This window comes from Lygodium microphyllum, chromosome 25, assembly GCF_053477565.2.
Source record: "Lygodium microphyllum isolate KBCC chromosome 25, Lygodium_microphyllum_v1.1.10, whole genome shotgun sequence".
Classification (NCBI taxonomy): Eukaryota; Viridiplantae; Streptophyta; class Polypodiopsida; order Schizaeales; family Lygodiaceae; genus Lygodium; species Lygodium microphyllum.
This window is the reverse complement of record NC_141159.1, coordinates 103,346,689-103,371,979: the sequence shown is the minus strand read 5'-3', so window position 1 is coordinate 103,371,979 and position 25,291 is coordinate 103,346,689. Positions and strand designations below refer to the sequence as shown.

The following is a 25,291-nucleotide window of genomic DNA, read 5'->3' as shown; positions in this document are numbered from 1 at the left end:
ATCACACTCAAATCTAAATTGACATGGCTTTTAAGCATAAAACTGTTTCATTCAATTGCACATGCATGCAACATGATGTCATTTTGCCTTAGTATTGTAACTTAAGGACACAATTATCACCATTGTACATACTTACAATGATATATCAATATAGTTTGCAAAGGTGCTTTAAACCTTTTGGTTGAGATCGATCCAATTTTGGGTCAAAGATGTCATGGTCTCACTCTAGGGTATACAAACCTTGGAAATTGAAGTTTAAATAAACCATAGTTAAGTATGAATGCCAACCCAACCAATACAAGGATACATCAAGAATTATGGGTCAAATAGTATATTTCAACCCATCAAAACCTTTTTCATGAGGCTAGCTGGGGTCTAAATCACATTTATGGGGTGTTGTATTGGCTCTCCATTCACATGCAATGCAATGCTAGAATACAAAACTTGCATGATCTCTAGCCTGCGTCTACATGTGCCAAACTAGTCATCAATATTTCAATGTGCAACACTTTTGAGGTTGGGTCTGTGCTGGCTCAATTACATGGTAGATCATCATGTATGCTGTCTCAACAATGATCTAAAATATGCGAAGCGCACATAGCAGCTAGTCTAAAGGATGCGAAGATTGGTTATCATGGCACAAAGAGTAAGGTTTAGCCATGCCACAAGGATTCCTTCACGTGGTTGCTTGACCACCCAAGTTTGCTCTGTTTCCTGTACCTTATGGGGACATACAAAACAACAGAAAACACTCGATGGCTGACATTTTTCAAATAACCAAGAATGAATATGGTAGAAGGATATCACATCAAAGGGTGAATTGTTCTATGAATGTACATAGGACCAACACATCTAAGATCTGCCAGAAGAAAAAGACAATAGTCCTCTAGAGGACTTTAAGCTTGTACCTTTGGTTACCGAAATTTATTTACAAGGGAGACAGCATTCCCATTCTGGAATGCTTGAGAGAGTGATAAAAGATCAGGAACATATTTAAGATGCAATAACCAACCAACCATTCAGGTTTGTATTACCCCAAAAGCTTGGTAGGAATACTGACTAGAATCATCAGAGTTTAACACACACAGCACAACTTGATTTTCTAATCAAGGTGAAATTTTGCCTATCCTTAAGCAACCAATGCTCTTGCACTCAGCATAACGTAAGAATCACTACCCATCTCTACACTGAGTTCATAACAAAGAGATTTTGCTTAGAGTTTGAGGCTAAATTTTACTGCAGCTATTTATGTATATGGTCCATACATAGGAGCAGTTGAGGCAATGCTGCATCACAGCAATTTGCAGTTTAAACATACTAATAGAGCTTAAGTGTACTGCTTGTGGAGATCAAAGACCACATTTTTCTTAAACAGATGGTTTTTTAAAGTACGAATTTCCTGATTGATCCATATGATCACTGTACCTTCTTCAATCTGTTTACGTAAAGAATAAGGCCATTTCACACTCCAATTTGAGAAACTCCACTGCCCAACAATGTAGCTGGTCACATGGACTATTTAGACTTCAAGTGCTCAAAAGTAACTTCAGAGAGATTTTACCTTGGAAAATAGAGGTAAGAGTACCTGTTGCTAGACCACTTATAGACGGCATCCTTACAGGGTTGCCATCAACCCCTGACCAATCAATCAAACCCATTTATACACCTCCAGAGCCCTGCATTTTGACAGAGATAACAAAAGGTAAAATCACAAAATCCTGAGTAGCCATACCAACCATCCAGAAGTCCAATAATCATGAATGTTGGCCCATTCTTTACAGCATTGAGTCACACAGGCAGTGACAACAAAATACAAATGCTGTTAGCTTTCGTTTGCAAGTGTTCACGACACTGTCCGACCATAGCAAAGTGCTGCAATGTAAAGATTTCTATTCCATTTTTCCTGGATCACCAAAGATATCATCATCAGACACAGAAGTTGTCAAACAAACATAGAACTAAAGCCACTAATATGCAGTTTTCTTAACCTTGACATGAGTGCTTGGAAAAGCTGATGTACGCAACGTTTCCTGAGTTTCATCTGTCAGTTTCTTCTTTGTTATACTTAGCACAAATGCAGTCTGATCTGATGTAGCTGCAGTTGCAGTAATACGATAACCCATATCCCAGCGTCGATGTATACCCTCACTTGGATATAGAAAATCAAGCTCCACCACCTTCAGGAGCAGTATTTAAGCATTAACTAATGCAGAGCTAAAATCCAGTCAAAAGCACGGTATAGGTCTAAAGTGGCCAGTCCTATACGGATATTCTGAACCTATAGAGGTCAACTGTCTGACACTTGCATAATAAATAACCAATTTAATGTAACTTCCATGATTTAAAATGTTGCAAACTTTATGCTAACCTGTTCTGTAAAGCCAGCATTTCGAGACATTACGACTCCCCACCTGCTTCCAGCAGTAGCCATTGATGTCACATGAAATCCTTCCCTCCACTTTTTGCTGATCCACTTGAAAGGGAATGAATCACTCACTTTGTAAGACTGTTGAGTAAATGATGTCCCTAAAACAAAGAGCAGACTTTTCAATTCAAATCTAATAAATAGGGCTTCCCACAGACCAAGCAAAAATGCTAATTATTTTCCAAACAACCTTTGGACATGACAACAAAGGCATTTCCATTGTCAGCACCAGCCACTGCTGTGATGTAGTATTTCTGTTCCCAGTTATCCATGATCCACTCCTGCAATTATCCAAACAAATCACATTGTGAATCAGAAAATTGGTTTCCAACTATAGACATATCCACCAAAGCATACAGGCACCAACCTTGTGGAAAAACAAATGTGAAAGTTCATATACTTGTCCTGAAACCCCCGTCCCCGCATCCATTATAAGGGCCCAGAGATTTGAACAGGAAGCAACATTGCTAATAAAAAGGCCATCTTCAAATCCCTTTTTCACATATTGCAAAATTCGAGCATCTGAAACATTGAAGTGGTACCTGCTTGACAGGAACACATGACAGGCTTTAATGTCCTACATCAGATTAGAAGCAAAGCATGAAAGTTTGCCACATATCGAAATAAAAAAGCATTCACATCAGAATGCACCTTACAAGCAGCTTGTTTTGGGTTTTCAACAGTCTATGTCTTGTACATACATTGGCTAGATCCTAATCTTAGGCTTTCACATGCAAACTAGAGGATCCCACCTAGGTGGTCGTACAGCCCATACTGGCAGGATGTGGGCAGGTAGAGAGTCACAGCAACAAGTCTTGTTGGCAAAGAGAAATTAATCAATGATTAACTTGCTTAGTGTACAACACAGGCAGCGACCAAAGAGTTGGCCAAAAGAAGGTGGTCTACTAACATGGTGATTGGAAGGCCGACGTGTGAGGAATTGTGTTGGCGGAAACTGCACAGGTAGCAAGAAGGATGAGGCAACCAAGGAAGCATGTCGGGTGATGGTCGGCAAAGTTTGACATTGCATCTTGTTCCTTTTGCTCTATCCTTGTACCACATAGCCTGTACACTTTTCCATTGCATGCATGGTATCAAATCCCTCACTACCGGTGCGATGGTCAACATGCCAATAGCTAAAGTTCATTTTAATTAAAAATCTTGGTGATCTTGGTGAAGTTAATTAAATCTTTCGTTCATTTGTCATTTTGGTGACAGCATTTTTCTCTAAGTTTCACTCTATGTTAGTCGTGTTCGTACACTCTTTATGTTATCTCTGCAAGGCCTAGTGTCTCCTCACAGCATAGCATCATTGACTCCCTCAGCACCCCTCAGCCCACACCACCAAATGACAGTGGCTTGAGTGTGCTCTTCTTCTCCACCTCTTCTTTAAGCCTCCGCCTTCACTCTAGCTACATTGTAGTTGACCTCAACACTCTTGGAGCATCCATTGTCCTCTTCGCCTTGCTTGTTCCTTTAGCCTTCCATTTCATTCTATTCTCTAGGCTTTTTTATATTGATGATGTGGTTCGTATATCTATGTACTAGTGTTCTTGAACAAAGAATTAATGACCACTATAAAAAGCTTCAGCTTAAAAACCTTTGAAGGTTTTCTCCAAGGCTTCGAATGGCATTGTGTGAAAATATAATGAAAATGGTCTTGACTTAAATCAAATTCAAAAGTCTCTCTTTGAGAGTAAACCCTATCCAAGGAGATGGGACTCACCAAGACGTCACAAGACACTACAGAGTGCACGTGTTATGGAGTTCATTTCTTGACTTTAGGAAGTGCACATGCACAAGCCATTCTAATGGCCAAACTAGATGGCCAAGATAGGTTGCTCACACATGCTTTCCACCCATGCATGCATCTAGACAGGCAAGAGGGGGCCCCTCCACAAGACCTATGTAGAGGTTGGAATTGCACACAATGAATTAATTGTTAGGATCCTTTTCTCTCATACTAGATATATTATCTTTTACCATCTCCCCTTGTTCCATTCCTTTGTTTCAACATCACTTGCCAATATGAAGTAACCCCACCATGGAGATGCCCTCAGCAATAATCGAATTACCATTTTTTCAAAGAGAGAACCTACTTTCTACAACCACCTACATTGGAATATGCACATATGTACCCTTGGAGGATTCATGACAAGCTCACTTCCATGAACCATACCTTGGCTACTATGTATTTTTCTCACACCCTACCTCTGCTCACCCCTCGAGCAAGACTATCCCACAAAATAGTTGGTAGTAGGTACAATGATGAATGTCGAGAAACTCATGCTCGCCTCCAATAGGGAGAAGTACAGGGAACTATATAAAATCAAGCACGCACAATCTTTTATTGCCAAATGGGAAGGAGGAAGAGGGCCAACTTTGTCATCAAGTCAAAGCATTTGTTTAACAACTACTCTTGGGGTACAACAACAAGGTGGTGTGGAAGGCATTTCCTTGAACGTCCATATACCCCTATTAACTCTCCAAAGATATAATACACATATGCAACCTTGCTCTGTCTGACAACCTCCTCTCCCTCAACCACCAAGAAGCAAACCTAGCTCCTTCACCTTCTTTGGCACAACTATGGTCCGAGACGCCATTGATAGACTCCAAAAGGGTTGAGCATAAGACCATGATAGACTGGTAGCAAAACACCTTCTCATGTGAGGAACATGTCAATTCTTCTGGCCCACCTATTTAACAAAAGCCTTGATGAAGGCTTCCTTGCCAATTGGTAAACCATTACTACAGTACCAACCTTGAAAGTTCAGATCCTATGGTTCCCACTATCTATAGGACCATCATGGCAGCCACATGCTAGCCAAGCTTTGGGGATCTATATTAGAGCATGAGTTGAACAAATTGGATAGAGATGCACCAACATCAAGCATCCGGACAAGCCAAGTTCAAGAGAGAGTATTCTACTCTTAATCACATCTTTGCACTCCTAGCTATTATTAGGGAGGGTAGTGCACATCAAGCATATGGACAAGCCGAGTTCAAGAGAGAGTATTCTACTCTCAATCACATCTTTGCACTCCCAGCTATTGTCAAGGAGGGTAGTGCACATGAAGACAACTCTATTATTGCTATCTAGATTTCCGCAAAGCATTTGATACATGCCACAAGCCAAGTACATGCAAAGATCACAATAGTTGGACGTTCCTACAAAATTGCTATGGGGTGTTCTAGCATTGTACAAGCCTGATGTCCAAGCTCCAAGAAGGATGTCGGAGGAAATCAACAATATTGGAGAAACATAAGGTTTTCTAGTTCCACCTACTCTCTTCAAGCTATACATTGATGGCATATCACATTATATTGACAATTTGGGAGGAGATGGCTTGGTCTCAAGGGTACTAATACCTTTACATTAGCAAATTTGACAATTCATGTGTGAGTCTATGCATGTTTCAGAGAGCCGAGCATTTCATGATGTGGCCTAGATTAGTGCACAAGGGCTTCTTGTCCGATTGGAGTGATCGTACTTACCCTTGGTTCATGGAGTGCAACGCTTTTTTCCAAACACTAGTTAGGATTCAGGGAACCTTAACAGAGTTCTGGCATAGCCGCTGCACCTTTCCCCTAATATAATCATTGATCAAGGTTTTAAGACCCGACCCTAGGTGAGTGTCACGAGTGTGAGAGTGCGCTGCGGAAGAGGAAATACGAACACGGAGGGAGAGAGAGAGAGAGAGAGAGAAAGCAGAAAATAAGGAAGAGAAATCTGCACTGACTGAAATGAATGCTGAATACACTGAAATGGACTGATCAGTCCCTGCACGCAGCCCGAAGCGTCAGTGAGGGCACCAGATCAGGCTGATGATGATGGCAGCACCACCACGGAGGAGAAGGAGTGTCGGAATCTGCAAGAAGACAACTGACCAAGTGGAGAGGGGGGCTGCCTATAAATAGGCAACGGACAAACCCTAACCCTAACCCTAAAATGGGCGCAAACCCTAAAAATGCCCTAAAATGGGCGCCCCACAACAGTGACCAAAAAGTGGCCGGGCAGCCAGTGGCTGCCCACTAAAAGAGGCCAAAAAGAAATACACAACCTAAGACAGCCAGTCGAGAGTGACTAGCCTCCCCCATCATAACACATGACAGACATGTCAGAGCTCCTAATGTCCTCGTCTGACTCAGACTGAGGCTCACAGGCAGGAGATGACAAGGCATGACAAACATGACTGCTAACACCCCCTCTCAGATCCTGGATGTGGCTGAAGGCCGAAGAAGAAATAGATCCTGGGGTGGCAAGAGGAATGCCAAAGTCGATGAAGTCCGTCGATGTAGATTGCCGCTGAAGGAACTCCTCACGATCCTGGGAATCCCCCTCTAAAACACTAGGGTCCAAGAAATCCACAGCCGCATCACCGAAATCGTCCCCCTCTGAAAGGGATGGGGGGTATGAGGGAACCACCGGAGGAGAAGGTGGGGGATGGGAAGGAACCTGTGGAATAGAAAGTGCACAAGCGGGAACGGGTGTAGCAATAGACTGCCTCGGAGGACCCTGCATCAAAGAAGGGGAATGGAGCCTGTAAAGCCCGCTCTCCTGCCAACCTGTAGATAAGACAGCTCCTGTAAAAGAATCCTCAATAACAACGGCATGCTCGGTGAAGATCACTCGTGTGCCAAGCCTCGTAAGGCCATAAACTGAGAGGAGGGGAAGGCCCAAATCCGGAACATGTAGGGCTTGTGAAAAGAAGCTCGAAGGTTGGTCGGTAAACAAAGGCAATGTGCCAACACCACTAATAGGCACCGATAAAATGTCACCAACAGTGACTGAACCCTCTGATGGACGGAGATCCTGTAACAAATCACCTCGGGGAGTCATATGACTCGAAGCACCACTGTCCACTAACCAAGGCTGCGCAGAAGACACTGCAGCCACGGAAGAAGGATCCTCCTCCAAAGCATGGATATGAAGGAACACTGACTCATGGGTAACAGCTGGTGTAGAGGTAGAAGAAGGCTCCGATGTAGATCCACCCGTCGCTCCTGGACGAAGGTGAGGGTACTTCTTCCAGCATTTCTCCTCGCGATGTGTCCCTTTCCCACAGTGTGGGCACTTCAAGCTCTCTGAATCTGAGTCAAAGCCTGAAGAACTGTCCTTCTTCGTAGCCTTTGACTTCTTTTTCTTCTTCTTCTGTCCTCCCGAACCTGCAACAAAGGCTCTAGTGGAGTCGGATCCACTAGCACTGACCTCTCCGAGGCGCTCGTCATGCTCCAAGACAAGCGGGGATAGCTCCTCCCATAGAAGCTTCTCACGGGTCCTCGATGTAAGAAGGCTGGTGTAGAAGACATCAAACCGAGGCGATGGCAGCTGAGTCAAAAGAATCATAGCCATGTCTTCAGAAGATATCGTCCGACCGAGGGATGCAAGCTCATCCCTCATATCCTGTAATCTGTTGATATGGTCCTTCATGGAATGACTATCATCAATAGCGAGCATCCGCAACTTCTTTTCAAGAGATATCCGGTGGGCAAACGTCTTCTGTTGATAGAGAGACGCGAGCTTTCTCCACACGTCCGTTGCAGTCTTCAACCTATGAACATGAACAAGGACAGAATCCTGCAAACTCAGAAAGAGGAAGATCGGGCTCTAGAATTGAGCCGATCCCATAAGGCTGCACGATCCATGGATATCCCATCTGCAGGATCCACCTGAGGCCGGGGAATAGGAACAGAAACAAGCTCCCAAAGATCGAAGGAGTCCAAGATACACTCCACCTTGCAGGACCATAGAGAAAAGTTGGAGCCATCCAACCGGTCCTCTTTGGGCAGCTGAGGAAGTACTGGTACCTGTACAGGGGGTACCAAAGGCTACATCTTCGGCCCACTGGAGGAGGCTCGCCGAGATACATGAATAGAAGGGGGACGGGAAAGAGGAACAGACTCCGGACGACGGTCTTTGTGATAGAAATCACGCCTCCGTTCAGATGAGTGTCGAGACAAAAGCTCGTCGTCTGAGTCATCAAAGCCCGTAAACTGATGAGAAGACATCTTCGATATCTGCAAACACCAAAACACAACAAGGGAAGGTTGCCGGTGCCGAAACACAAACACCAGAAGCTCCTGAGCTGGCTGCCTTGCACAGAACGCAAGGATGATGTCAAACGCAAATGCTGACGATGCGATCACCACAGAAAAACAGCCGCTTGCCTGAAAACGCAGCCTGGGAATAAGTCACCAGCAGGAAAAGAGCCGCCGGACGATGGAACAACAGCCTGAACAGCAAGGCGCAGGCTGGAAGGGTATCGCCAGCTGGAGGAGGGCCGCCCAAGCTGAAAAACGCAAGCAGGAAGAGGTTGGTGATGACGTGGCAGCCACTGGAGAAGGCGCCAGCAGCAAACGCAAATATGTTGACACCAAAACAGGCCGCCTTGATCAAGGAGATGGTGCAGAAGGTGACGCCTTAGCTGTTGGAGACGTCTTGACCAGCAAACTCAAAGTTGTGGGTGTTCTCCCGCGTAAAACTCGGCTCCGTGTACTCTCCTTCGGCTCTGATACCATGTGAGAGTGTGCTGCGGAAGAGGAAATACGAACACGGAGGGAGAGAGAGAGAGAGAGAGAAAGCAGAAAATAAGGAAGAGAAATCTGCACTGACTGAAATGAATGCTGAATACACTGAAATGGACTGATCAGTCCCTGCACGCAGCCCGAAGCGTCAGTGAGGGCACCAGATCAGGCTGATGATGATGGCAGCACCACCACGGAGGAGGAGAAGTGTCGGAATCTGCAAGAAGACAACTGACCAAGTGGGGAGGGGGGATGCCTATAAATAGGCAACGGACAAACCCTAACCCTAACCCTAAAATGGGCGCAAACCCTAAAAATGCCCTAAAATGGGCGCCCCACAACAGTGACCAAAAAGTGGCCGGGCAGCCAGTGACTGCCCACTAAAAGAGGCCAAAAAGAAATACACAACCTAAGACAGCCAGTCGATAGTGACTAGCCTCCCCCATCATAACACATGACAGACATGTCAGAGCTCCTAATGTCCTCGTCTGACTCAGACTGAGGCTCACAGGCAGGAGATGACAAGGCATGACAAACATGACTGCTAACAACGAGGACGTGAAAATTTGATGCTTTGCTTATGTTTAATTGACCATTTGATTAAAGGATTAATCAAATGTGCAATTAAAATATGCACATGTGAGATGCAAGCTACTTTCTCACAGTTGAAGACCGAAGGACCTTGTGAAAAAGATGGGTGTCAAAGGCAAAAGTTGTAACAAGTTACACTTGTTAGATTCTAGGTGAATTTTGGTGTCAGTTTGCCCCTAGGACCATTAATTGGCCATTAAGTGTCAGTGGTGACACTAGGGACTAGGCATTAATTAATGGATTGATGCTTGTCCAAGGGCCAATCGATGCATGGGACCACTTTGGGTTGTAAATGGCCTAGCCAATTAATTTTTGGATGGGCAAGGTCAATTTTCTGGTATGGATTAAGGGCTGAATTAATTTTCAGAATTAATTAATTCAAAAAATTAATTAAATGGCTGGAAATTGCTGAAAATGGATTAAGAAAGCTGCCACTTGGCAAAACTTTCCCATGCAAGTGGGGGAAAGGCTAAATAGGGCTGAAGGGAGAGGAAAATCTCGTATTTTCATTTTGGAACTATTGGAAAGAGGTGTTGGCCTGTTGCTGCCAGCTTTTGGGGCCAATTCCCAGCCATTGGAGACCATTTTGGTGACGGAGATTGCATATTCTTGACCTTGGGAAGTTGACAATTGCTGCTGATGCACTTTCTCCTGAACATCACAGTCTCTGATGCTCCTATTGTTGTTGGTGCATCCGTTTGGGGTTGGTACAGCAGGGCAGCAACTGATTTTGATCAGTTCTTCGTGACAAATCTCAAAATTTTCTCTCTCTACAACATTCTCTCATCTCCTTCAGCCTATGCTCAGCCATTCTCAGCCATTCAGAGGAGATCTCAGCCATTTTTGGTGGGTTGATCTGTAATTTCTGCAGTAAATCCTAATTCACAGCAGAAATTAGGGTTTAGCAGCCACCTTGGGATCCGTGCCAGAGATTGAAGTCTCAAGGAACTGAAATCAGCAGCTGATAATTGAAGATTATCAAGGGATTTCAGGAGCCAGCCCATCCTGAATTGATTTGGGGCAGCATTTGGCCAGCCAAGGGTCAAATTGGAGAAGAAGTCCTAGGTAAAACAAGGGACAAATGACCCAAAAGGCTTGCTGGACATTTATGACAGCAAGAGCAATTGGTTAGCAGGAGAAGATTGAAGAATCTCAAGTTGTACTCCTTCCAATTGAATGAAAGCTAAAGAAATACCACAAGGGACGCCAATTTTGGGACCAACAAGGTGTCAATGCTCGGCTCAACAAGGAAGACTAGTTTCAGTGAATCAATGCTTGGCTCTACCTAATTTCTCCTAATTAACATTTCATTCAATCTCTTGATAGAAGCTCCCAGCTTATCGGGACTACCCATCCGTAGGACAGATCCGTCAGGGATCTCGCCCACCCGCTTCCCACAAATGGTTTTCTTTAGTTTTCTAATTACCTATCATATTAAGTTATGACATATAAAAGCAGCTTCGTTAATTAACCCATTATCATAGGTTCCTTTGTGTAATTTTACGACACAACACAAAGACAGAGAAAAACAATCTTTTGGTAAAACATATTTTCCCTTTTGCCTATGCAGAAGATAAAACCTCCATTCATCGGAAATTCCCTTCTATCTGTGCAGAAGAAAGTAAACCCTCCAAGATTTCTGTCCCTTCACTAGTACCGGGGACTCGAGGATCCCATCCTGATTCGCGTGAGGGTCAGGCAATTCCTAGGAGCAATCGAGAGATTTACACCCAGAGCCCCCTCGCACTCCTGCCTCATGGATTCCTCACCGAGCGACCTCTCGCCATCAGGCCAATCCAAAGCTCCTCGTGGCGGTACAAAATAATCTCCCTTGGAGTAGAGTTCCGCATCTAGCCGTGGGGGAGACATAGCGCGATCTTTCCTCTTATTATCTTGATAATATATTTACAATCAGATCTAATTGCTACAAGCACAATTAATCATTCTTGTGCAACCATCAATACATGGACAAATAAAAAAAAGAAACGGCAGCAAGTGTTTTTAGCATAGGAAGCAGCCCCACCCAATTCTAGGGTTTCTCTTTTAAGGTCCCACCTTATTCTTAGGGTTTCGCTTCTTGCTTGCAACTCTTTTTTCCGGATCCGCAAGTTATTTCGCGGATCTGAAGTCTATTTTATCCTTATGAAAACTTGGTATTTTCGCCCTAAAAGATAATATGGGCATTTATACCTATGGCAGACAATTCATGTACTGCCCTGCCCTAACCCACACTTAGCAAGATTTCAAATGCTTTTCCAAGTCTGTTTAGACATTAGAATTTGTATCGACAAATTATTATCAATGTCCAATAAGTCTTACAGACTTTCGATATTTATTTAATTTCCTGATATTGATAGTTTCAGGGTTGTCAAGTATTTCATAGTTGTTTTTACTTCAACATCCTTGATATTTTAGGTAAGGTTTTCTCATTGATTCATATGTGGGTCGACTCATGATATTAACGCTGTCGCTAATATAACCATTAATATTAACATTGTGTGTGTTTTCAGTAAGAAAATAATTGTTATTTTATTCTGCTTGTATTCTATGGTTTAATCGACAATGTCCGACCATTTGTCGAACTTTCAACATTATCTAAGAAGATCAATTTTTATTTAGGTATGTCATAAATGCAATGCTAATTGTTTTTTTGAAAACTTTATTCTAAGCAATGTAAAAATCATAAGTGTAATTTTTCTTTCATCTTTCAAACATCGAATTATATTACTACGCGCCTAATTTATGCGCGTCTAGTATATATTTTCCTATACAATTTTTTGTTGATTTAATGCATTGATTATTTCATGATATTATCTAAATGATTTTCTATAAATTATTATAAAACTCATATGCGTCTGTTTATCATTGGCAAAATGAAATAGAGATAGTCACTTTCAAGAAAAAATTATGAAATATTCCCTTCCCTAACACCGTCTACGTTTTTTTAGTTATTCTAATCACACCGTATAATTAACGAAATAACAATAAATATCACGAAATAAACCATAATTACGATATTTTCTTCATGATAGACATATAATCATTTTTCAAGTGAAAGAGTATTTTCACTGAATAGTTTATTATTATATTACTTAGGCTATTTTTCTAAGTGACAGTTCATATGCATTTTTTAAAAAATACTTTTATAATCATTTAAAGCCAAATATAGCAATAAGCTTATAAAACATTATTTTCCTCCAAACCAACAAGATGTTACCTCTATCAGGTTTATAGTAACGGGGGTTTTGCCAATTCCTACCGTGTCATTTTCTCCATCGATCATGTTTTTTGCTTCTTCTGCTTCAAATGGGCTGCTTGAATTTTTGCGAGCTCCTGGAACCATGGATGTCACGCGAAATCAACGTGATAGCTCAGGGAGAGTTGGTAGTCATCTAGAAAAATTTCGCCAACATTTTACTTAGCGATATGGCTATATGGAAGAAAGGTGTAACAAGGGATAGAGAAAATGGAAATGAGGTTGAAGAGAGGTATTTTCTTTCTTTAAGGCTCAAGCTAGAATGGAAAAGAGATGTAGAGAAATTTTTCCATCATCAAGAGGTCTTCCTTCTTGCTTTCTTTGTGAAGGAGAGGGATTGTATTTATAACCATGAGGGAGACGCATGCACTCATTCTTTTGGCTACTTGTCAAGGGCTAAATAAGCTTGATAAAAAATGTTTTTTGATTGCCTACTTGTTAGATGGTGGCATGGGAATGATTTAAAATGCTTTCTCCCCCTCCGTGCGTCAAAAACGTCATGATTTTTTACCTATTTTTTCAAAAACGCCTTTTTTCCTTCAAAACGACTTCATCTGGTAGTTTTTGGCCAAGTTACCTCATGACTTATCTAGTTTATAAAGTCATGCCATACTCTTTGATACTTAACTTACTCAATATCATGCTTGTTTTTGCTCGTTCTTTGTCTACCGATTAAGGCTTTTGCGATTTGTCTTGCCGTTACAAAATCAATGTAATCTTTGATGCATTAAATGGAATCGGGAATGCTAAATCAAATATAATGCGAAAAATATTATGATTAAGCGTCGTAATATTATTTACGAGGCGTATTTGTTTTTTTGTTGGTTGGGTTCATTGAGGCGTCTTCTCATATCGGATTGTAGAATTGATTTAATGCAAGATTTAATATTACATACGGTCACTTATGTGATAACTCAACGAGTATTTTTTAAAACATTTTAAGCCCGAATTTGTTTTCTGAAGTGTTATGGCGGGAATATTACAGCTTCTCTTCACTAGTCTCTCATGTTATGCCATTTATTACAGTAGTTTTATACACTTCCATCGATACATCCCCTTCTCACATGGTATCAAATTTCATGTTGGGGTCCTGCTTTTGCCTTGTATCAACCATTTGAGGTATGCTGGTACCAAAATGTTCCGCTACAAAACTGCATTTTGATTTCTTTGCCAAACTGGACTTGTCTTGAATGTTGCAACTGATTTATAGCCTAGGCAACCATCTATGCAGTCAAAACTGTCTGTAAACTGTCTTACCAACCTGCATTTTGCAACCTCCCATCCTCATTTTCTACTCCTAGAATTGTTTCAAGCTTGGGATCAGTCACTGACCCTTCAACATGTGTGTTTTCTTGGGTTGCATTTGCATTTTGATTCTTCTACCCTTCATGTAATCAGCCTTTTGTATATCGACTATTACCAAGATGTATTGGCTCAATGATTCAAATAAACTTGATGCTCATATATGTGTATATTATTTGAGTATTTTAAAAATTCAATCGACTGTTTATTTTTTCATACAAGCATGGCAAATGGCTAGAATACCCTATAATTATATTTGGATTGTCATTGGCGAGATGCCCAAGAGGAATCAAAATGTTTAGTCGAGTGGTCAAATTGACCAAAAAGCCCAAATGAATTAAACTTTTTCACTTTGACGGTCACATTGACTAGAAGCATGCATAATGAGTGGTCTCAAAAAACAAACCAAATGCTCATGATCAAAGAAACAAACCATAAACCGATGAACATATACAATCAAGCTCTCCTAAATCCTAATTTGGCAACTCTTGCTATTTTTAGAAGTTATTCAATTGCAAATCATATTTGTATCAAAGGCTTTAGAATTTCGCAATGAACAATTTTGTCTCCAATGGCCATCTCATATTCTTTCTCTAGAAAAGTAATATGAGGCATCTGGAATAGGACTTGTGTCATTTTGGAGAGACAAGTATCTATACACTTGTAATTTTGCTGAACGCTTATCATTTCAGCAAACACTTCTCATTTGCAACCTCTACTTTTCACTTTTGAGCACTCAAGTCCCACACCTATATAGCAGAGATCTCTCTCTTCATTTCCAACAAGCAACGCTAATATCTCGCCGCATGCTTTGTTCATGCTTATGTAGCACTCATTCAACAAGCTTTTTCTATTGAACTTGATCAAATCCAACCACTAAAGACTTCTCATTTGTAGCCTCTACTTTTCACTTTTGACTTGTAAAGTCTTACTGTAGATCAAAATGTCGTCAAAGAATACTAAGACAAACTTAAAGAGGAAAGGTTGTAAGATCTTATTCATTAGGCTTTGGAAGGTAGCTGGAGCATTTGTAAGCCCAAATGGCATCACTAAGAAATGATAGAGGCCACAATCAGTCCTAAAAGCAGTCTTGACTTCATCACCCTCTCGCATGCGAATCTAATGATACCCTGACCTCAAGTCAATCTTCGTAAAAAATCGAGCCCCCTTAAGCTCATCAAGAAAATCATCAATCCTGGGTATAGGATACCTATTCTTCACTATGATCTTATTGAGATCCCTATAGTCAATGCACATTCTAAAGGATCCATCTTTCTTTTTGACTGGGGATTTTGGATTCTGAAAGCGATTGCGAGAATCCCATTGTAAATGAACTTCTACTTCAATAAAGCTAAAGAAATATAGAACGGGGTACCAATTTTGAAACCAACCGGCTGTCCATTGTCCAAAGATTAGTAAGTAAATTTGTATTTTCGGTTTTGTAATAAATGCTTAATGCTATCAAGGAATTACCACCCATCCACTAAAGGAAGTTTCGTAGCAAGATTCCATTGCCGAGATACCATCACATCCTTTGAATTGGTGGACCTGTGGCACTTGTTTACAACTTTGGATCATTGCAATCTTGCTGAAATTGTTCTCAACGGTGAATTACAACAAGCATGTCTTCACATGGTGATACAAGATGAAGTGGAGAAAATGCATCACTCCCTAGTCATTAACCTAGTGAAGGGGGAAATGCAATGACTAATGTTGGACATGGTTCTCACCATGAGTAGCTGTTGAGAGTACTGCTAACGAAAGCGTGAAGATTTGTAGCAGAAGAAGTGTCTAGGTGGGCGAGAGCGACAAAGAGAGAGTAGGATTTGATTCGGGTGTACCAACAATGTGTTGGTACACAAAGAATAAAATGTATTTATACTTAGGGCACGTAAGGGTGCATTCACATGTACAACATAATAATACACATGTACGATACACGGAGGTAAATAAAGGACCTTTACATCCCAACAACCTCCCACTTAAAGGTCCGAAGTGAACCTCTAACCAACTCCCACTAGTCGTATGCAATGCTTGTGCTGAGCTTTGCTTAGACTTTTAGTGAGAACATCTGCAGGGTTGTCTTGTGTTTTGATCTTGGTCAATGTGATTAGACCATCTTCCAAAATCTGTCAGATAAAGTGGTATCACACATCTATATGCTTTGTGCATGAATGATACATGGCATTCTTAGCCAAATACACAGCACTCTAGCTATCACATCCCAACACTAGAGTACTCATAAACATGTCGGATCCTCTGCATGTCTACTCAACCATATAGCTTCCTTAGACGCTTCAGTAGATGATATGTATTCAACTTCAATGGTACTCAGTACTACGATATTCTTCAACCTGGAGCACCAAGAAATGGCCCCACCAGCAATTGTAAAGGCATACCAACTAGTGGACCTGCGAGTGTCCAAGTCACCTACCATGTCTGCATCACAATAACCCTGCAGACTGAGTGCACCCTGCCCATAGCAAATACACTTTCTTTGTGTACCCTTTAGACATCAAAGAATACACTTGGCAGCCTCCTAATGTGGTTTGCCAGAATTTGACATAAACCTGCTGATAACTCCCACTGTATGAGCAATGTCTGGATGAGTAACAACCATAGCATACATAAGAGAGCCACAAGGTGATCCATAAGAGATTCCCTTCATAGCATTGGCTTCCATATCATATTTTGGGTTGTTGGCTTTACTAAGCTTAAGATATGGAGGTAAGGCCAACCCAACAGGCTTAGCTTTAGCCATGTTAAATCTGTCCAATACCTTTTCAATGTACTTCTCTTAAGATAAAAATAGCAATTTCTGTGTTTTATCCCTCCGAATCCTCATGCCCAATATATGCTTTGCATTTCCCAAATCTTTTATGGAGAAAGCTGATTTCAGCTAATCTTTGAGAGCATCCAAGCTAGTCTTTCTTTTCCCAGCTAGCAACATATCATCCACATACAAAACAAGTATGATGGGACTGCCATCTGTATCCTTTGTCATGTACAAACAATGATCTACATGGCTGCGTGTAAACCCATGAGAGAGCATAAAAGTGTCAAACTTTTTATACCACTGCCGTGATGATTGCTTCAACCCATACAAGCTGCATTTTAGTTTACACACCAACTGCTCTTTTCCAAGAACTACAAAGCCCTTGAGCTATTTTGTGTAGATCTCCTCATCAATGTCACCATGCAAAAAAGTTGTTTTCACGTTCATTAATACAGCTCTAAATCCAATACAACAGTGAGAGCAAAAAGCACACGTAGAGTGGCCATCTTTACAACAAGTAATAAGACCTCTTGGAAGTCAATCCCTTCCTTCTGTGCATACCCTTTGGCGTTGTAGTCTTGCCTTGTACTTGGGTTCCCCATCAACTATCTTTACTTTGTAAACCCATTTGTTTGGAAGAGACTTTTTTCCTTTGGGCAACAACACAAGATCCCAAGTATCATTAGCATAAAGAGATTTAATCGTTCATGCATAGCTAGCTCCCACTTACTGCTGAATTTGAATGACTTGGCCTCTTTATATGTAAGAGGCTCACCCTCATCTATAAGTATCACGTAGTGCAAAGACGGGTCATACCTATATCGCTGCCTTCTTAAGCGTGTACACCTACGTACCCAATGATCTACATTCTCAGGAATCAAGTCTGCATCTGGAGGCATGTTATTTTCTGCATTTATTGACTGCTATAAGCCATTTTCAGCATGCTCTTCCTGTTGTACAGCACCTTAATTTTCATTTCCAGCACCTGCATTTTCATAATCAACAAGTCTATCTTGTTGTCCATGACTGACTTGTGCTTCTATTTCTTGTCCATCATTATCTAGCTCAAAAATAACCGGCTGATTATCACTTTCAGCCTATGGTACAGCATCATGAGGCTCATCCTCTGAAGTAATAGGTGGCTGCAAATTCTGAAATTTAAACTTTTTCATGTCTTCACCAGAGGCTAAAGTACTTTTCAGCAACTTTGCCTCATTAAACACAACACTACAGCTACGAACAATTTTCTTAGACTATGGTAACCACACTCTATAGTCAAATTCACCCTCATCAACATAGCCCATGAAAATGCCTTTGGTGGATTTCGGGTCAAATTTACTCCTCAACTCATCTCTAGCATGCACAAAAGCATCAAAACCGAATATTTGTAAATGGTCATATGAGCCCGATTTGCCAGACCAAACCTCCTCAAGGATGCCATTACTTAAAGACCTGTTTGGAGAGAGGTTGCAAATGTGAACCGCGGTTTTGAGTCCCTCTCCCCAAAATTCATGAGGGAGATTAGCAGTGGACAGCATGCACCGCACTCTTTCAGATAAAGTCCTATTATATCTTTCAACCAACCCATTTGAAGAAGGATTATAAGGGGCTGTAAGCTCCCTCTTAATTCCATGCAAGTCACAAAAGGACTTGAATTCAGTTGATGTGAACTCACACCGATTGTCAGTTCTCAAGCATTTCAGCTTTCTACCTGCCTGAGTGGTCACAAATGCATGAAAAGTTTTAAAAACAACAAACACTTCACTTTTCTTTTTCAACAGATAAACCCAAATCTTCCTGGAACAATCGTCAATAAAAGAGGCAAAATATGCAGCACCACCCAACGATTTCACGAGCATACTACATACATTAGAATGCACTAAGTCCAAGACATTGGACTTACGGGAGACACCAAAGTAAAAGGAATTTTTCATTTACTTTCCAAACTGACAATCATTACAAAAATCAAGTTTAGAGCCTTTTCCATCAACCCTCTTCAAAGAGGTAAGGACATCAAGTCCTTTCTGGCTCATATGGCCTAATCTCTTATGCCATAACTCCAAGTGGCTGCAAATTTCAGCAACCGCAAGAATCAAGGCTTTACAGTGCAAACAATACAAAGTGCCCTTCTTGGTTCCTTTTGCAATCACCATGGAACCCTTTTTCACTTTCCACAAACCACCACCAAATAGTGTAGTGTAGCCATGCAAGTCAAGCTGACCAACAGATAGTAAACTCTTTTTAATGCTTGACATCTTTCAACACAAGTTCTTGCCCATTGTCTAAAGACAAGTTTACAGTGCCTTTCCCATCAATACTGCAAGCATGGTTATTTCCAAGATACACCTTTCCATAACTGCCTACATTGAACATAGCAAAACACTCCAAGCAAGGAGTTACATGGAAAGAGGCACCAGAGTATACAATCCAAGTCTGAGTGACACCATCATCAACTAACAAAAGTGCATCAATCACATCAGCCTTGGTAATTTGCATATCCTGCATGTGACATACAAGGGCATCATAATCAACTGCACATAATACATCAGCCTCTGTATCCGAAAGCTCCTCTATAACAATACTAGAGGCAACATTGGCCTTTTCTTTGCCTTTGGCTACCTCAGATGCATCCGTCTTATCCTCCTCCTCCTTTTTATCTCCTACATGCTTCTTTCTCTCTTGTTCCTTCTTGTAATACATTTGCAATCAATTTTCTTATGGCCCTTCCGACCACAGTGATAGCAAGTAATGTCACTCTTTTTCCTTTCTTTGCTCTTGCTCCTGTTTCTTTGTCCTACATTTGCATTTTTCTTTTCGTCCCTGCCTCTTACATCATAAGCTTAGTTGTTGTCTTCTCTTAATGTCTAAACTAGAAGAGTTTGATGTGGCTCTCTTAATTTCCATCAAACTCTTAATGTCTAAACTAGAAGAAGTTGCAGCCATATTATCGCAAGCACAAGAGTAAATGCCCCTGAACTGCAAAAACACAAGCTGAACCAGCAAACACACTGTTGTTCCTCCTCAACCAGAAATAAATCTCTGTTGTTTGTATATGAACCTGCCACCACACGGGCAAGAATGCAGAAATTTACCAAAGTTTGCACAAACCCCCAAAATTTCAGGTCCAACATTGCATAATGTCAACCAATCTGACCCAGCTGAGCAAAATTTTATCAATACATGAAAAGCCCCAATTTTTTGGGATCCAATGTCAAGAAATTTTACTCAAAGGAGCAAAATTCTGACAAATTTGGCAAAATCCCCAATTTAATTGAGGTCACCACACGCAATGTCTGCAATTTCTGACCTGAATATCACTGCCACACATAGACGATGTCAAATCTAGGAAAAGCCCCAAATTTCTGGGCTCAAATTTGCACAAATCTGAGATTTGTGCCTCCAGTGCGCGAACTTCCGTCACGAGAAGGAATTACCAAAGAGATTTGAAAAGAAAATAAAGATTTTCATTTTTTTAAGAATGACGGGTCGTTTGACCTGCCACACAGATCGTGTGACGGGGTGGCGTTCTGTTGCGTGGCGCCCGTCAGCTGCCGCGCCTCATCAGCCCTGCACTATGTCGTGTCATCTAGTCTGCCTTGTCTTGCACCTAGAGCCTGAAACGTCGCCTGCTATGGATCCACGGACTCCTGTCCGTTACCACACCACAAGTCGCCTGCTCACCCTGGTTGTTGCCTGTTATATTGGCCTTCATGTCGATCTGCAATCGTTGCTTACTGAACCTGCCCGTTGCAACTGTCACTTGGTTTCTCTGGCACCTAGTCAGAAAGACCCGACTGGCCTTCTGCCTCGAGCTGTTTGTGAGCTGCCTTTGATCTCCGGAAGCATGCACTCTGTGCTCTGATACCAGTTGTTGGAGCTCAACTAGATGCAACAATTCGAGGAGAAGTGAGAGTGACAGTTGGTGAGAGGGAGTAGAGTGAAAGTATGATGCCGTATGAGTGTACCAACAATTGTGTTGGTACACAGAATAAAATGTATTTATACTTAGGACACATAAGGATACATTCACATGTACAGCTAAATAATGTACGTGTACTATACACAGAAGGTTAAACGGGCCTTTATCCCAACATTTACTAGATTTCATCCTCTGACGACTATGTTTTGGTGACCAACTTATTGCCCTTCATTATTCAGCACTCTCTCACCTCCAACTGGTGGTTACAGCACTCAAGATCCGTCTCCAATAGACGTCACTCTTCAACACTATATGCTCTGCCCTTGGGAATTTTGTACAATCTTACATTCATTTACAGCATTCATTCACTTCAGAGTTTCTTCTCTGTATGTTTGTCTCTGTGTCTTGAGTTTTGAGCTTTTGCAATTTGCATTTTGGGTTTAAGTTTTGCTTGTCTCTATCTGAGTCTTTGTGTTAAAAGTCTTGGTCGTACATGTTGTATTTCCTCAATGCAAACCCTAGCATATCTTTACATGGTATCAAAGCTAATGCTCTTCTAAAGAGTATCTTACAGTGATTGTGGAGGCTAGTCTTTTTGCGAGACTCACACGTGACTCGATTCTAACTCATAATGTCTCAAGCACCTTCTTCTTTGGATCCTATGACACCCTATCAAGCTTCTCCATCATTGAAGGCTCTGAGAAGGCATTATGGTCTCAAGAAGGAGGTTTCACCTTTACCATCTTCTTCTTCTCGTTTTGGTCATCTTACAAATGAAGAGTTTGAGAAGTACTTGCCCATCATGTACAATTCGGTTTACACTCCTCCAATGAGTACTACTACTCCGTCTGGACCGATTGGTGAGACTAGCCATCTCTTTGATATTGGAGGGATTATGACATTCAACACATCTAACAATCCATCTCTTTACCTCCGCCAAACCTTATTCAGGTTCGTATGACCCTTTGAGTCGTATGAGTCAAAACCATCTCTTGCTTCTACTTTTGTTGTGCAGGATCCGGATGATTTTCAATATGTTAACTTTCATAGAGGAGGCTCTCAAAGCAGATACCCTTCATCAGGTATACATCTACCATCTGTTTCATTTGAGCACATAACCCACACTTTTCAACTCTCTCCCATCCCACCACTATCTTCTCCACATTCTAATTTACTCACATCTTCATTCCAAAATCTTGAATTACATTCCACTTCCGTTCAAAGCACACTAGGGGTTGGATCTTCCATCTATGCTCCTACCACTTTCTCTTTCTCCATTCCACCATCTACCTACCCTCTAATCACTCCACCTCTTGGTGCATCATTAGGGGGAATGCCACCCTTTAACATTGTACCTTCCAGATACCCCCACTTTACCACATCCTTCCGCTCTGGGACGTTTGTGCATCCCCCTCACTACCCCCAAACACTCACAAATCCCAAACACCGACTACAACCCATCACTATCCAACCCTAAGCAGCCTGTTTTCAGCCATCACTTTGCTGTTTGGAGGTCTCATCTATTGCATCATCATAGAGCCTGATTAGTCTACGTTTTCAGCATCTAGTGCCAAGCATTAGGCTGCTGCCATCTCTCCCACTAAATGATTGCTGCAATACCCGCAGTTTTGCTGTCCAGCATGCCATCTACATCAGCAAACACCTCTCCTATTGTCGCCTAACACTTACTACCTCGGCTGATCAGTTTTCAACCTTCCTTTGGTGGTGCACTGTAGTGTTTGCTAGATTTCAGCCTCTGACGACTGTGTTTTCGTGACCAACCTGCCACCCTTCATTATTCAACGCTCTCTTATCTCCAATTGGTGGTTACAACACTCAGGATCTCTCCAGTGGATGTCACTCTTTGACATCGCATCCTCTGCCCTTGGGCATTCTGTACGCTCTTACATTCATTTATAGCATTCATTCACTTTAAAATTTCTTCTCTCTTGTTTGTCTCTGTGTTTGACTTTTGAGTTTTTGCATTTTGAGTTTTTGTGTTTTGCACTTTACGTTTAGGGTTTGAGTTTTGCTTCTCTCTATTTGAGTCTTTGTGATTCAATCTTGGTCGTGCATGATGTGTTTCCTCAGTCCAAGCCTTAGCATATCTTCGCAATAAGGAATTGATGGCTACAAATAGATGCTTTATTTGTGAGTAGGAAAGGCACATTGCAAGGAGTTGTCCTATTGGCAACAAGCTAAAAAAGATGATAACATGGGAAAGAAAGGCAAAACCACTGTTGGTTTAGTGTCTAATATAGCGATAGATCAACCCAATGTAATAGTACTGAACTGTGTAGAACATAGGGCAAAATTAGAGATCAGCATGCGTTGATTTTTCTTGATCAAGGGGCACGATCAAATTTCCTCTCTTGATATGGCAACCTGTCTAGGCATCAGTGACTAGGGGATAGGGCCCATGGGTGAGATTAGTATGACATGCAAGGGACACACAAAGCTGGTCACTCCTATAATTGGAAAGCTTCATTTGCACATTCAAAATTATGTGGACAATGAAGAGTTCTTTATTGCTCCTTTGGAAGGATATGATGTCTTGCTCAGTATGCCTTGGTGCCATCATGTGCATGCAATAATTGATGCTCATGATAAGATTGTGACCCTCTTTTATAGAGGTAAAGTTCATACTTTGGATGTAAATTTCAAAGGGAAATATATCCCTGTTGTATCTACTTTTGCTATTTTTAAAGTAATGAAAAAATCATCTTTCAACTTACTTAGTTTTCACTGAGGACAAGAGTAATAATGAAAATGTTGGAAATGCGACTCGTTTGGATAAAGATGGCATGTCATTTTTGCAAATGTATGCTTATTGCTTTTCTCAACCAAGATTGCTACCTAAGAGGCTTGAGGATCATGACATAGATTTTATTCCCAACAGTAGCCCTCCTAATAAGTCACCTTACAGAGTCAGTGCAGCCCAACAAAAGGAGATAATGAGTCACGTTAACAAGCTGTTGGAGAAAGGGTTGATTCAGCCCAATTCATCTCCATTTTATTCTCTATTGCTTCTAGTAGAAAGAAGGATGGGTCATGGCACATGTGCGTTCACTATCGTACTTCGAACAAAATCACAATAAAGAAACAAATTTCTAATCCTTAGGATCAATGATATCTTGGACAGATTGCAAGGGGCGGCTATTTTCAGCCGCATAGATTTGCGAATTGGTTAGCATGAGATTCAGATTAAACCTAAGGAGGTATCCAAGATATCCTTTCGAACATCTTTTGGTTTGTATAAGTTTCTTGTCATGCCATTTGGGCTTACCAATGCTCCTACCAGATTCAATAGAATGATGGATAGCATCTTCAACAACATAGGTAATTTATGGGCACTTTTCTTTATGATATGACTGTCTTTTCGAAGTATGAGGCCGAGCATCACAATTTGGCAATAGAATTCAATGAGAAATGCAGGTTAATGACAAGAAAAGTCAATTATTTTTGCATGAGATTCACTTTTTGGGCCACATTGTATTAGCTCATGGCATTCGTATGGATCCTCCTAAGCTTGAGGAAATTTGTTCATCGCCACATCTTCGAGATATTCATGAGATCTACAGTTTTATGGGTCTTTGTTCATACTACAAAAAAGTATGTACGAAACTTTGCTAAAATTGCTTCTCCATCGTATGCTTTGCAAAAGAAGAATGTGCCATTCAAATGGACAGCAGTGAAAATTTCAGCATTTAATGCCTTAAAGGATAAAATGACTTTGGATCCTATGCTTGTATTGCCTGATCTCAGGAATTTGTTTGTTATGCATTGTGATGCGTGTGGGAGCAGCATTGGGGCTGGTTTTTATGCAGATCAACTGTATTTAATGCATTCATGCCTACATTTTACTGATTAGTCTCTACGTTTTGCTTTTCTGCTTCTATGAAGGCTAGGTGACATGTCTATGGCTGCTTTTTGGCTGTGTTTGGTTCGTCTTTTCACTTTGTGAAACACTGCTCAGCTTTATAGAGCGTTCATGTGCATCCGGTTGTTGTGTTCTCATCACTACACTCTAGTTACTCTTGATCTTTTCTCTACGTGCTTTCCTTACTACTCCAAACTCGTGCAATCCTTGTGAGTTTGTATTTTTAGCATACTTTTCTTCCTGAAGATCCCTTGTCTTTCTTCATCTTCTTTGAATCTCCCTCATCATGGATCCTCAATCATGTCCTCCCGATGGTCATTATGCAAACACGCATTTTGTCGGAGACTTGTGTTGTTCAACTTTATGTTTTTGTGAGAATGCTATCTCTTGGTGCTTCAAATGTTCCAATTTCAAAGGGATGATACACGAAAAAAGAAGACGAAGTCTCAATGCCATTATTGTTGCCACAAGGCACACCTGTGAAAGGACTATAGGATATTAGCAACTTCACAAAAAGGAACAGGTGCAAATGGTGACAAAGGGTGACAACTCTCTCAACAGGTCTTTCTCATCTCTAGGTCCCAATTTAGGCTCCAGCTCTGTGGCCCCGACAA

The 25,291-nt window shown here is 41.3% G+C and overlaps 1 protein-coding gene across 15 annotated transcripts in view; it reads right to left on the bottom strand.

The window, feature by feature from the left end:
- Positions 1-376: 376 nt before the first annotated feature.
- Positions 377-25,291, bottom strand: part of LOC148014578 (casein kinase 1-like protein HD16) — a 44,672-nt gene continuing 19,757 nt past the window's right edge. For 8 of the 15 annotated variants that reach the window (XM_087666923.1, XM_087666921.1, XM_087666922.1 and 5 more), the window contains exons 15-19: positions 2,793-2,967; positions 2,616-2,706; positions 2,369-2,526; positions 1,989-2,177; positions 384-1,903 (exon numbers count right to left, since the gene is read on the bottom strand). In XM_087666923.1, coding sequence (XP_087523049.1) covers positions 1,844-1,903; positions 1,989-2,177; positions 2,369-2,526; positions 2,616-2,706; positions 2,793-2,967 — 673 coding nt within the window. In that variant the 3' untranslated portion in view covers positions 384-1,843. Of the gene's footprint in view, positions 1,904-1,988; positions 2,178-2,368; positions 2,527-2,615; positions 2,707-2,792; positions 2,968-25,291 lie in introns of all 15 variants that reach the window. The other 7 variants (XR_015688682.1, XR_015688683.1, XR_015688681.1 and 4 more) reach the window with 7 other exon arrangements.